Source organism: Rhinolophus sinicus, linkage group LG01, assembly GCF_036562045.2.
Source record: "Rhinolophus sinicus isolate RSC01 linkage group LG01, ASM3656204v1, whole genome shotgun sequence".
Classification (NCBI taxonomy): domain Eukaryota; kingdom Metazoa; phylum Chordata; class Mammalia; order Chiroptera; family Rhinolophidae; genus Rhinolophus; species Rhinolophus sinicus.
Window position 1 is genome coordinate 170,917,026 of NC_133751.1, and position 13,087 is coordinate 170,930,112.

The 13,087-nt window shown below is 35.1% G+C and overlaps 1 protein-coding gene across 2 annotated transcripts in view; it reads left to right on the forward strand.

Annotated features, from left to right (window-relative positions):
• Positions 1–13,087, forward strand: part of PMS1 (PMS1 homolog 1, mismatch repair system component) — a 67,712-nt gene that overhangs the window by 40,741 nt on the left and 13,884 nt on the right. For both annotated transcript variants that reach the window (XM_074339178.1, XM_019740744.2), the window contains exons 7-9: positions 4,489–4,611; positions 5,175–5,318; positions 5,495–6,387. In XM_074339178.1, the coding sequence (XP_074195279.1) occupies positions 4,489–4,611; positions 5,175–5,318; positions 5,495–6,387 (1,160 nt within the window). The remainder of the gene's footprint in view (positions 1–4,488; positions 4,612–5,174; positions 5,319–5,494; positions 6,388–13,087) is intronic.

The following is a 13,087-nucleotide window of genomic DNA, read 5'->3' on the forward strand; positions in this document are numbered from 1 at the left end:
CTTCCTTTTCTTTCCCTTTCTCTCCTTCTCTCTCTCTCCCCCTTTCTCTCTCGCTCTCTGTCTCTCTCACACATAATGAAAAATTGTAATTGGTTCAAAAACCAAGATTGTTCTTACTCATTTCTCTATATAAGAGCCCTTGTCTTCTTGTTTATCTGCTGACTTTAAGCCTAGAGACTCTCTGTTCTACTCTTCCCTTTTTTCATAATTTGTTGAAATCTTCTTTTCTGCTACTAGTTCCCCTCCTTTTCTCTTTGCAATGTTGTGTTCTTAATTATTATCATTTTAGTAGAGTCTTGGATGGAAGCTTGTGCTCATTTAATGTTTTAGGGGTTCTCTCTGCTTGAGGAACAATTCAGGCTAGCTTTAGTAGCCAGCTGCAGTGCCTGGATGATCTGACATCGGTCCTGTTTTTCAGAGCTCCTTTGGTAATGGTTTAATAGTTCAACACACCCCAGTACTGCCTTAGACTGGTTACGGTGGCTGACTTGGCATGATAAGGGTACTGTCTAAATTCCCCCTGGGTTCTCTGTGGCTTCATGGGACTTTGCTGCTTACACTGGTACCCAGGCAGCTTGTGACAGGAGACCCAGACTTGATGTCTATGGTGTCATGCTCTAGAAACTCTAACTGCCGTAGTCTGCTCTGAAGACCGGCAGCAGTAGCATCACTTGGAAGCTAATTGCTACAAATGAAGAGTCTCAGACCTCATCCCAGACACAATGAATCAGAATCTGCATTTTTAACACGGTCTCTAGATGCACATTGAAGTGTGAAAAGCACTGATTTAGACCTTGGTCAACTAGGATTCCATGTGTGGATGGGACTATCACATGTGTCAGTCCTACAGTTGGGAATTTTTTTCTCTGATTTATATTGAAATGTCTTGCCAGATCTATGCTTGCCCATTGATATTTTAATTTTCTCTTGAAATAGAATTTTATAAGGGCTGCTGGTAATCTTTCATAGATACCAAAATATTTCTGCACTTTCATGTGGTTCTTTTTGCCTGGAGGAATAGGGGAATTTGAAAAGCGTGTTTTCCTGAGTAGTTCCAGTTCCCTAGACTGTCAGAATGATGAACTTTTGAGTGTCTCTCTAGTGAGAGCAATCATCTAACCAAATACACTCTTCTGTTTGTGCACTGCATCCAAATGGGTATTTTATGTTGCCACCAGCTGCCCATCACTATTCCATGCTTGTAAGGAGAGTTGTTTTGTTTCAGAGTTTCTTTGACCCCTTCTCATTTCTGGCCAAAAGCAATCTTGAGTTGTTTGCCAATTGCTAGTGGTTGCCCCTCTCGCCCTAGTTGTATCTCTGCTGTGGTGGCATACCGTTTTTGTTGTTTTGATTTTTCCCATCTCTCCCTGCACCTCCCTCCCCGTAGTTTGGCCTATGCCACCCAGCTCCCAGCCCCAGTTCAGAGGCAGGTGTTACATTAGTAGTTGTCTTTCATCCTGCCAAGGTTTTAGAGACCCCTTTTCTTAGCCACATGGCTTAGCCTTCTTCTCGGTTTTGCAGTTGTCTGTGCGCTTTCTTTTGTGATCCTTGTAAGCAGCTCCAAACAGTGGTCACAGTATTTTTAAGCATTTTGGGGGATGGCGGAGGTATCTCAGCACCCATTTCAAATTGAAGGATTGGTTTCAATTCCCTGCCTTGTATGGGGTGTTTTCTGTCCCTATTTTCATACTAGAATTTAATTTCTAGAGCACGTAGGACTTTTGACTTCAGCCATCATGTCCTATTTTGTTTTGCACATATAACATCTTTCTTTGTCTTTTTAAAAAATGGTTAGGTCTTTCAAAATTTTTGTAGAAACAGACTTTATCTATTACTGCTATCTGTTCACATTGGGATAGGGGAGAAGGGAATTTCTACATGACGTATTTCACGATCCTGACCAAAAGTACTTAAATTATTACTTTAGAAACATAACTCCATGGTGTTCCAGAAGTTTATTGAAATACGAGAAGGACTAGTGTTAGGAGACCAGTCAGGTTTACTTCAGCAGAATTGGAGTAAAGGAGAGGAGATGATGGGTTTGGCAGATTGGATAGGTAGCAGGGCCCTTTATCATAGTAAAGGCAAACAGGCAGAGCCAGTTGGACAGCAGGGTAAAAGTGGAATGGAATATTTTGTCAAGTTTTGAATGTGGTGAGATTGAGAAGACTTTTGTGACAGCTGGTTGATGATAGTAAACATTTTGGGGTGAAAGAAGTAGAGGTTGTATATCTCTCACTTAGCATTACTGGTGTATGTGTATAGATGGAAATAAAATTAAGGAGGGTAGAGAATAAGAAAAAAGGCCTGATAATAGAACTCGGGGGGGGGGGGGGCATCAGCACTTATAGGGAGTAAGCAAATGGAGAGAAACCAGCAAACCAGACTAAAGAGGAAGTGTTAGAGAGGAGGCAGAAAAACCAAAAAAGAAGGCTGAAAGAGGTTTATGTTTCCCAACAGAGACAGTTGTCATTGGTGTTAGGGTCTGCAGATATTCAAATCAGAGAAGGGGACTAAGTGTCCATTGGAGTTGGTCATTGAGTAGAAGCCAGGAGATGAAGGGAAGTAGAGAGAAGCCCATAGTTGAAAAGCAAAAAGGGGAGAAACATTTGTTTATATTCTGTCTGATTTTTGTTTTGCTTTTTAGGTTGAGGAATACTTGGGTACAGATTCTTGTAAGGTCTATTTTTGTTTTTTAATTCATTCTTCATTCTTTTTTTCTCATATAATTACATTTTCTTTTTTGTTTTTAATTAAACTTTATTGGGATGACAACTGTAAGTAAAGTTACAAGGTTTCAGGTGTACAATTCTGTAATACATCATCTATCTATCACATTGTGTGTTCTTGTGTGTGTTTGTGTGTGTGTGTGTGTGTGTGTGTGTGTGTGTAGTAGATGAGGGAAAAGGAATCAAATATATGGTCTATTTTTTATTTTACACTGATTTGGTCTCATAGACATTCTGTTTCCATGAACTAGCCTGATTTTCACTTTTTATAGCATTTTATAAGACTTTGCTGTTTGATTTTTCTTTTTCATATAACTTAAATATAGTTTGTTAATTCTTAAGGATATCCTCAGCCATTTTTAAAAACTCAGTTATTTTGGAAGTAGTAGTAACTATTCACTGGCCAACCCAGATGGTGTAAAAAGAAAACACTAACAATATTACCAATTTCTTTTTCATTTTATTCTTCTTAATTACCTATTTGGGGCAGGTTTTTTTTTTTTTTTTTTTAATCCACAAGCCCAGTAAGTCTTAGAGAGACTAAACAGGATCTCCCTGGTGCTCAGCAGGTGCTTTAAGAAGGGTCTCAGGTTACCTGGTTAATTAAACAACCATTTATAAATGCTGTGAAGTTTTACAGTTAATTAAGTAGTATCATTTTATAATGGATTATCCAGCTTTATTAATTTACTTTTTTAAATTGGCATAACTTGGCACTGTGACAATAATGCACTTAGCGTTCTAAAATTAGTAATGCATCTCCTTAAACACTTCCAAGGGCAGGGATAGCTCATAGACATAGGTGTCAGCCTACAGGCTATGTTGTTAAGTAGCCTCAGGGTTTCTCCTTAACTAAAAATAGCACCCCCACTGATTCTTTTCTAAACCTAAGCTAGAATTTTAGTGTTTTTTAACAGGTTAATAACACATCTGGTTCCACTTGTTTCAGATAAAAGATTACAAGCCTGTATTTTAAATAACTTGACCAAGATCACATAGCTAGTAATAGAGCTGAGATTTAAATTGCATCAATGTGGCTCTAACCTATATTCTTAATATAGATTCTCTATATTATCTTTAAAGGTAAAAGTAGGAGCATTTTCCTTGCCTTCTGTCCCCTCAATTTCTCTCTTTTCTCTAGTATGTTTTTCTAGGTTCCTTCTTCATTTTCTCCCTTCTCTTCATACATTTGTAAAATAGAGAAAGAATGCATTAAAATAATTGATTTGTTTATAGAAAGCTTCTCTAAACAAAAATGAAGATAAAGTATAACACTGCAATCTGTGTCAAAGAGCAAGAGATTTTTAACTAAGAAATGAAAACCCAGTCAGATTTACTTTCTTTAAGGAAAAAGTGGTTAAAAAAGAAAAGGGCAAACAGCTAGAAGAAAGTCACAATATTAGTAAAGAAAAATTTAAAAGACAGAAAATAAAGTTGAGTAGAGAGCAGTGTTTATGCTTTATGTCCTGTGACGGTAAGATATATGCCTGTTCATGAAACTTTATGAATGCCAGTTTTTCCCTAAAATACAATTGCAAAAAAAAGAGAGGCAGAGAACCCCAATTTAACATGCTTTGATATTTTATTTAAGGTACTTTTCAAGACATGATTATCAGGAAGTATATGACTATGTAGACCTTAATATGAAAATCTATTTGTTTATTTTTTTATACCTTTTAATGTCTACAGCCAGACCCATGGAACCACATTTATTGTTGACATTGTGTATTGATTCTGTAATTATTTATTACAATTTTAGATTTACCTAAGTGGATTTCTTCCAAAGCACGATGCAGACCACTCTTTCACAAGTCTTTCAACCCCAGAAAAGAGTTTCATCTTTATAAACAGTCGACCAATACACCAAAAAGACATCTTAAAGGTAATCTATTTAAGGAAAAAGTATCACTTGGATTAGAAATAAAAACTCACTCTGTCATTTGTCAACTTGTTACAAGGATTATTTCTAAGACTTTGCTCTAAAATAAAGAAAAGGAGAAAAAGAGATACAATAATGTTTATTAAGCATTGTTCTAGGTACCTTATACATGTTTCATTGACTTTTACCACCACTCTGTGATATATATTATTATCCTTATTTATAGTGAAGAAACTGAAATGTTAGTCACTTTCTTGACCACATAGCTAGTAAGTAACAGAGTTTGAATTTGAACTCTGGACTTTCAAACCATCCGTGACACTATGATCTTTTAACCATGAAGCCAGCCAGCTACATTGGCTATTTGTATTTAATGAATGCTTGTGCTTCATTTGTATAGGTTCAAGACCTAAAATGAGTACTATTTTGCTACTGCTTTTTCTAATAAGCAGTGAACACATCCACTCCATTTCTCATTTGAATATACTCCTTTTGTTAGTATTTTAAGGATTGCAATACTATATTTATGTGGTATTTTGTCTTTTATTTGTTACATATATTTCTAGTTAATCCGACGTTATTATAGTCTGAAGTGCCTAAAGGAATCTACTCGTTTGTATCCCATTTTCTTTCTGAAAATTGACGTTCCTACAGCTGATGTGGATGTAAATTTAACACCAGATAAAAGTCAAGTATTGTTACAGAATAAGGTAAACTTTTTCAGATAATTTTGTATTAATTTATGCTATTTACAAACATATACAGTCCTAACCATTTTTGTGACACAAAGGAGATTAACTTCTTTATACATATTTTTAAATATTATTTTAAATATTGTCTATTATTTTCATAATTTCCCCTAACATTTGTTAATTTGTATTTTTAGGACTCTGTTTTAATTGCTCTTGAAAATCTGATGACGACTTGTTATGGATCACTACCTAGTACAAATTCTAATGAAAATAATAAAACAGATGTTTCCTCAGCTGACATGGTTGTTAGTAAAACAGCAGAAACAGATGTGCTTTTTAATAAGATGGAGTCATCTGGCAATAATCATCCAAATGTTGATACTTCAAGCATTCCTTTCCAAAATGATGCACATAATGATGAATCTGGAAAAAACACTGATTATTGTTTAAATCAACATATACCTGTTGGTGACCATTCCGATGATCATTTTAGTCATGAAAATTCTAATATTGATAAGAACACTAGAAATACATTTCAGGGGATCCCAGTGAATAATTTATCATGTGAGTGCACCCAGAAGGAATACAATGAAACTTGTTTTGTAGGTTGTATTAAGCATGCCCAATCAGAAAATGGCAAAAAAGAGCATGTAGGGGAGAGTGGGGAAAATGAGGAAGAAGCAGTTCCTGATAAGTCTTTGGAAATTTGTGCAGATGACTGGAGCAAGGGAAATGCACTTAAAAATTCAATAGGAGAAAACATTGAACCTGTGAAAATTTTAGTGCCTCAAGAAAGTTCAGCATGTGAAGCAAGTAATAATAATAATAACCTAAGCCCTGAACAAAAGAATCTTAGTGAAGGTTCCTGTAACAAAAAATCAAATGTGGTAGATAACAAATCTGGACAACTTACAGCGTATGACTTAATTAGCAATCACGTAATCAAGAAACCAATGTCAGCACATGACCTTTTTGTTCAAGATCATCGTGTTCAGTTTCTCACAGAAAATTCTAAGACCAGTTTGGAGGATGCAATCGTACAAATTGAAGAGCTGTGGAAGACATTGAGTGAAGAGGAAAAACTGAAGTAAGTTTCCAGAGCTTGCATGTGACCTGAATATTCAGATATTTCCATTCTATATGACTCATTGGGTTAAAATTTTTTTTAAATAATCTTATTTATGGAAAAGCAGGATGGAAAATGCCTTTTGGCTTGGCTAGAGTACCTTTTTTGGCATCATTTTTTTGTTGTTGTTAGAGGTTTCTAGTTTTGTTTTTTGTTTTGGTACAGCCTTAACTATTCGTTAAAAAATTCTAGCATTGTTGCAGATTCAATTTGGTGGTGTTTATACTGTCCGTATTCAGTATAGCGCAAGGCTTCCTTCTAAAATCTTACTGATTTCTGATGTGGGAACTTACAAACTGTCATGGGTTTTTTTGGTAGGTAAATAGGTGGTTTGCTCTATCTTTGATTAAAATAACTACATATTACTTGCTGTATTTAGATTAGTTTATCTGAATAAATATTTCCAGATAATACGATGGGTGTTTCTAATTGATTTAGGACACTTATGATAAACACAAAATAGCATGTTTGAATAATCTAGCCCACCAGAAAATGAGAGTGGAATTATACTTTGAATCACATATTGTTATCTAAGGCATCTCAATACTATGTCAAACATCTGGAGGAAATATTTAAATGTAACCTATCATCCAGAGTTTATTTGGTGATCAAATCATGGATACTTGACCAATTTTTTTTTTTTTTAAGATTTTATTGGGGAAGGGGAACAGGACTTTATTGGGGAAACAGTGAGTACTTCCAGGACTTTTTTCCAAGTCAAGTTGTTGTCCTTTCAGTTTTAGTTGTGGAGGGCGCAGCTCAGTTCCAGGTCCAGTTGCTGTTTCTAGTTGCCCACCATCCCTTGCGGGAGTCGAACCGGCAACCTTGTGGTTGAGAGGACGCACTCCAACCAACTGAGCCATCCGGATGCTCAGCGGCAGCTCAGCTCAAGGTGCCGTGTTCAATCTTAGTTGCAAGGGGCGCTGCCCACCCACCGTCCCTTGCGGGACTCGAGGAATTGCACTGGCAACCTTGTGGTTGAGAGCCCACTGGCCCATGTGGGAATCGAACCGGCAGCCTTCGGAGTTAGGAGCATGGAGCTCTAACCGCCTGAGCCACCGGGCCAACCCAACCAATTTTTTTTTAACTTTGCTTTGAAAGACACTATCGATTTAAAATAATAAAGACCACTATTAATACCAGTAGGCAAAACCTCCATAAATTAACTTCTCTTTCGCCTTCTTTTGCTTTTTGATGCGGATGGTTGTTTGGTTCTTTTTTCAAACACACTCAAAAGTAGACAAAACAGTACAGTGAACCCATCACCCTATTTTGCCATCCATCTCATGGTCAGTCCTGTTTCATCCATCCCTCCACTCGCTTTGCTTCCTCTTCACCATTATTCTGCAGTAAATCCTAGGATAATATCATCTATTTCATAAATATTTTAGCATGTATCTGTAAAAGATAAAGAGATTCTTATTTTAAATATAGCCATAATACAATTGTCATACCTTCTTAAAACAAGAATTCCTGATAGCATCAAATAGTCAATGTTCAGATTTCTAATTATTTTATAAATGTCAGATTTTTTTAAAGTTTGTTTATTTGAATTAAACAATTTAAAGATGTTTAACAAACAATTTAAACTGTTTAACAATTTAATTGCAATTTAAAGATGAGTAAGTGTACTTTTAGTACAGCAAACCCACAGAAGTTGAGTTGCATTGACCAGAGAGGTGATTAATAATTGTCTGAGAATAGAAAAAAATAAAGAAGGCATAGATGTTTCCCGTTCTCATTGAAATAGGGACACTGTAAGTAAAATAGTTATTCCCTTGCAGCCTCATAAAAGCAGGTACTGTTCTAGTTGTGTTTTGGATAATATCAGCTTTTTTCTCCTTGTATAGCCTAAGGTATCAGGGTGCAAGGATTATGGTAAATATGCCTCATCTAAAAATTTGTTTATCATCAGGCATTGTTCTGGAGTCCAAAATTTTCTCTATCTCATTGCCGCAAGGAAGACAAAGAGGCAGTGTTGGTCAAGAGCAGATCTCTGAAGCGCTACCTGGTTCAAATCTTTGTTCTCCCCTTTGCTAGCTTCTTGTAAAAATGTGTGGACAGTGTTTCCTGGATTGTTAGGAGGTTTATATAAGGTACTGTGTGTTATAATACAAGATAAATGACTGGCACATAGTTAAATGATTGATTGCTCGTGATGTCAATCAGGTGTTTAATATGTGTAAAAGAAATTGCTCTGTTGTGATTGACATTATTTTCCATTTTCTTAGTCAAAATTAAATTTACTCTGGAGGCCAGAAATAGAAAATTGAAGAAAATATAGGTATCTTGATATCAGAATGCTTATTCTATTTCACAAAATACTGTATTAGAATCTTCCAGAGCCAGGAGTCGTGGGACTATGATTGGCTATGTCCAAATCATGATTAGGTACCTAGATGACAGAACGAAAATATCATCCTCAGTCATAACACTAACTACCACTTCTTGTCTAGTCTTTATCTTTGAATTCTATCCATAATCCTAAATTTTAGAAGTCGTGCTTAGGAATATGAGAGTAGACTCCTCTTCCACAGATAATCAGTCTCTTCATCCACCCTTCCTTTTCTTCCCTTTTATCTTGTTCTTCCTGCTTTCAAATCTTTCCTTCCCTTTTTATTTATTTTCCTTCCTTTCCCTTGCCTCCCTCCCTCCCTTTTCCCTCCCCTCTTTCCTTCTGTTAGGCAATGTATATTGAGGGTATTCTGTGTACAGAGCCCTATGTACTCAAGCTAGTCACTTCAGATGCAGTAATAAATAAAACATTTTCTGCTTATAAGTGGTACAGTCTAGTAAGGGAGACAATAGTAATCATGGAATGTGATGAATTTTAAATTAAAATAACTATAGGGAATAATGAAAACATTTAGCTAGAAGGAATGGCATTTAAGAAAGGCCAGAAACTAGAAGAAAAAATGGTTATTTGAGGAACTAAAAGATGCCCTCTATGATAAGAACTGAATATTGAGGAATGTGATAAAGAAAGATGAGGAAAGGCAGCCGAGATCATAGAAGGTTCTGTAAGCCAAACAAAGATTTTGAAAAAGAACTAGGGTCAGAATTTTCTGCTGAGAACTTAGGACAGACTTTGGAGTAGGAGTGCTTTCATTTCTCAGTTCTTCCTTTCTGGGTTTTTTGTTTGTTTTGTTTTGTTTTTTTGTTTTTTCCCTTCCTTTCCTCTAGTAGCTGGGAAACCAGATTTACGCCATGTACTCTGCCACTGGGGTCCCAGTCAATTGATGTTAACTTGAACTGTCCTTTGTAGTAGGTACAAACATATTTCTATCTAAAATAACTAAGAATATTATAATTGGGATATTATTGAAAATGGTAAATAAATTTTATAATTACATGTAATATGTAGCCACAAAAACATCATTTGAATTGATTACTGGTCAAATCAAAATTAATATTTTCCATTCAAGTTACTAAATCCCTTAATGACATTAAGTCAAAGGTAGCAGCTGTTTTTACTTAACATTCACTTAATGTTCCTTTGGACATAAGTTTTTATATTTCCCAAGGAACTAATGAAGTTGACTTCTTGAGTAAATCAAAAGATTACTACCATATGTGAAAATTTGCACATTATAATTAATTACAAATGGTGACCTTCATCTTGAACTCAATTTCCACCGTACAGAGAAAATCTTGAATTTGAATGTCCAGGAGCTAAAACACTTAATTGTAGTACCTACTGAAAGTAAACTAATCATGTATTTTATATAGCTAATCCAAAAGTTCATATTTTAGTAGAAGTAAGAAAAAATAATTTTAAAAATTATGAATAAGTCATGGTGAGTAACCAAAAGAGGCATTTTCATCTTTACAGTAGAACAAGGTCTTTTTTTACATTCTCATCCAGTTCACCTTTATTTATTTAACAAACATGTACTAAGTACAAACTACATAACATGGTGTGGTCTTTTATCTCTTAGTTTCATGTTTAACATTTAATATAGTTCTCCCAAAAACATTTTTGTTTCCTAACACATATCTATTCAGATTTCTTAAAACTGTTTTATGTGTATTACCTACAATAGAATTCAGCCAGGGTTTCTTAAAATAAGAAATAACGTGAATTCTCTAGTCTCAAATTTGAAACTTCATTTAAAAAATTTTTTAGCAAGGTTGCTTAAATAATTACTAACCTTTGGTCAATCATGTGCCTCTTTCATTATAAGGTATGTGGTTCTTGATAGAAAATGATGGTAAACATTACCATTTACTATGTGCCAAGCACTGTTCTAAGTTTTTATTCCTCACATCAAAACTGAAGTAACTGTAGGTTATCCACATATTACAGACCAGCAGACTGAGGCACAGAAAAATGAAGTAATTTGTGTAGATTTATAGAGTTACTAAGTAGCAGAACCAAGCCAAGCCCTGTGTTTCCAGGATCTGCGTTCTTAACCACTACACTTTGCTGAACACATAGCAGTAGTTTTCAATTGTGCATATGTATTAGCGTCACCCGTGGAAATCTTTAAAAATAGTACTGCCTGATCTCAACCGAGGCCTGGAGAATTAGAAACTAAGGTTGGCACCTAGGCATCTCAATGTTTTGGAAGAGTGTTGCTAGAACAACTATGCTAGAACCCAGTATCATTTAAAACATCCATTATTTTGAAATTGAATTAAATTAGGCAGTTTGGATTTGTTCAGTTTATTTGAATTTATTTTTTTCATTGTCTCTAAAATAACAACAACTGAAAAAATAAAGAGCTATGAAAGTATTATAAATTTAGTCATGATTTTTTTTTGTATGTTATTATAGTGACTTTAATTTTACTAGTATCTAATTAGGAAATGGAGTATTAATGTATGTAAATTTTCTTTTGTAGTACTCAGGGAGTTGTTTATTCCGTGTTGATGTGATAACAAAAGTATAAGGAACTCTTCATATCTGGAATTAACTATTTACTTCTTTATAATGGTTTTTGTTTGTAGTACCTGTGTCTTCAGTGTTTTCTTAAATGGTTTTTAAAATTGGGTAAAATTTAGCAGCTGTGAAATGCATATATAGTTCAGTGCATTTTCATATGTGTATACCCATGTAACCACCACCCCAAACAAAATACAGAACATTACCATCACCCCAGAAAGTTCCCTTATGCCACTAACCATTCAGTCTCCATACACAAGCCACTGCTTTGATTTCTGTCACACAAATTTGCTTTTGCCAGATTTGAACGTCTTGTAAAATCATGATATGTCCTCTTTTATTTCTAGATTCTTCCCCTCAACAAAGTGTTTTTGTGATTTTCATCATATTTGTTGAATGTATCTGTTTAGTTCATTCTTTTTAATCAGTTATATTCAGTTGTATAAACATACAGTCATGCACTGCCTAATGATGGGCATGTTTTGAGAAATGCATGGTTAGATGATTTTGTTGCTGTGTGAACATCATAGTTTGTACTTATACAAACGTAGGTGGGATAGGCCACTTACACACCTGGGCTATATAGTGCAGCCTATTGTTCCTAGGCTACTAACCTGTATAGCATGTCACTGGAGGCAATTGTAACACAATAGTAAGTATTTGTATATTGAAACAGATCTAAACAGAAAAGGAACGGTAAAAATACTGTATAAAACATAATGAATGGTCCACCTGTATAGGACACTTACCATGAATGGAGCTCTGGGTGAGTCCGTGAGTGAGCGGTGAGTGAATGTGAAGGCCTAGGACATTACTACATATACACTACTGCACACTTCATAAACACTGTACCCTGAGACTACACTAAATTTATAAAACGAGATTAAATCAAGCACAACAGAAAATGATGCCATCAACACATGCGGTAAACATGTGTATGGAGCTCCTGCTGGCATAGCATGGCATACTGTTTTACAGCAATCTCTTTTTGTTAAGTAGAAAGAGTACTCTACAATAATAAAAAGTATAGTATAGTAAATACATAAATCTGTAACAGTCATTTATTATAATGATCAAGTATATACTGTACATAATTGTACGTACTAAACTTTGTATAACTGGCAGTGCAGTAGGTTTGTCTATACCCGCATCACCACAAACCTGTGAGTAATGTGTTGAGCTGTGATGTTATAACGGCTACTACATCACTACGTAGGCAGTAGGAATTTTTCGGCTCCATTATAACTATAGAACCATGTTCATATATGCTGTCCCTTGTTAACTGAAACGTCATTATGTGGTGCCTACCTACCACAATTTGTTTATTCAGTCTTCAGTTGATGAACCTTTGGGTTGTTTTCAATTTGAGGCTATTACAAATAAAGCTATATTATTTAGTTTCCAAATATTTGTGTTTTTTTCCCTAAATGTCTTGTTATTAATTTCTAATTAATTTTGTCATGGACAGGAAAAATACTGTATTAGATTTCAGTTTTTTGAAATTTCTTTTTGAGAATTAAGCCCAGCATACAGTCTGTCTTAATGAATGTTCCATGTACACCTAAAAATAATCTGAATTCTGCAGTTATTAGATGTGGTGTTCCAAAATGTCAATGAAGTTAAGGTAGTTGATAGTACTACTAAAATTTGTTATAGCTTTACTGATTTTTGTTTCTTGGTCTAAATCAGTCAGATTTAGACCAAATCTGTCAGTTACTGAGGGAGGGGTATTATAAATTTACTTCGTCTTGTATTACTATAGCTGCTCTGACTTTC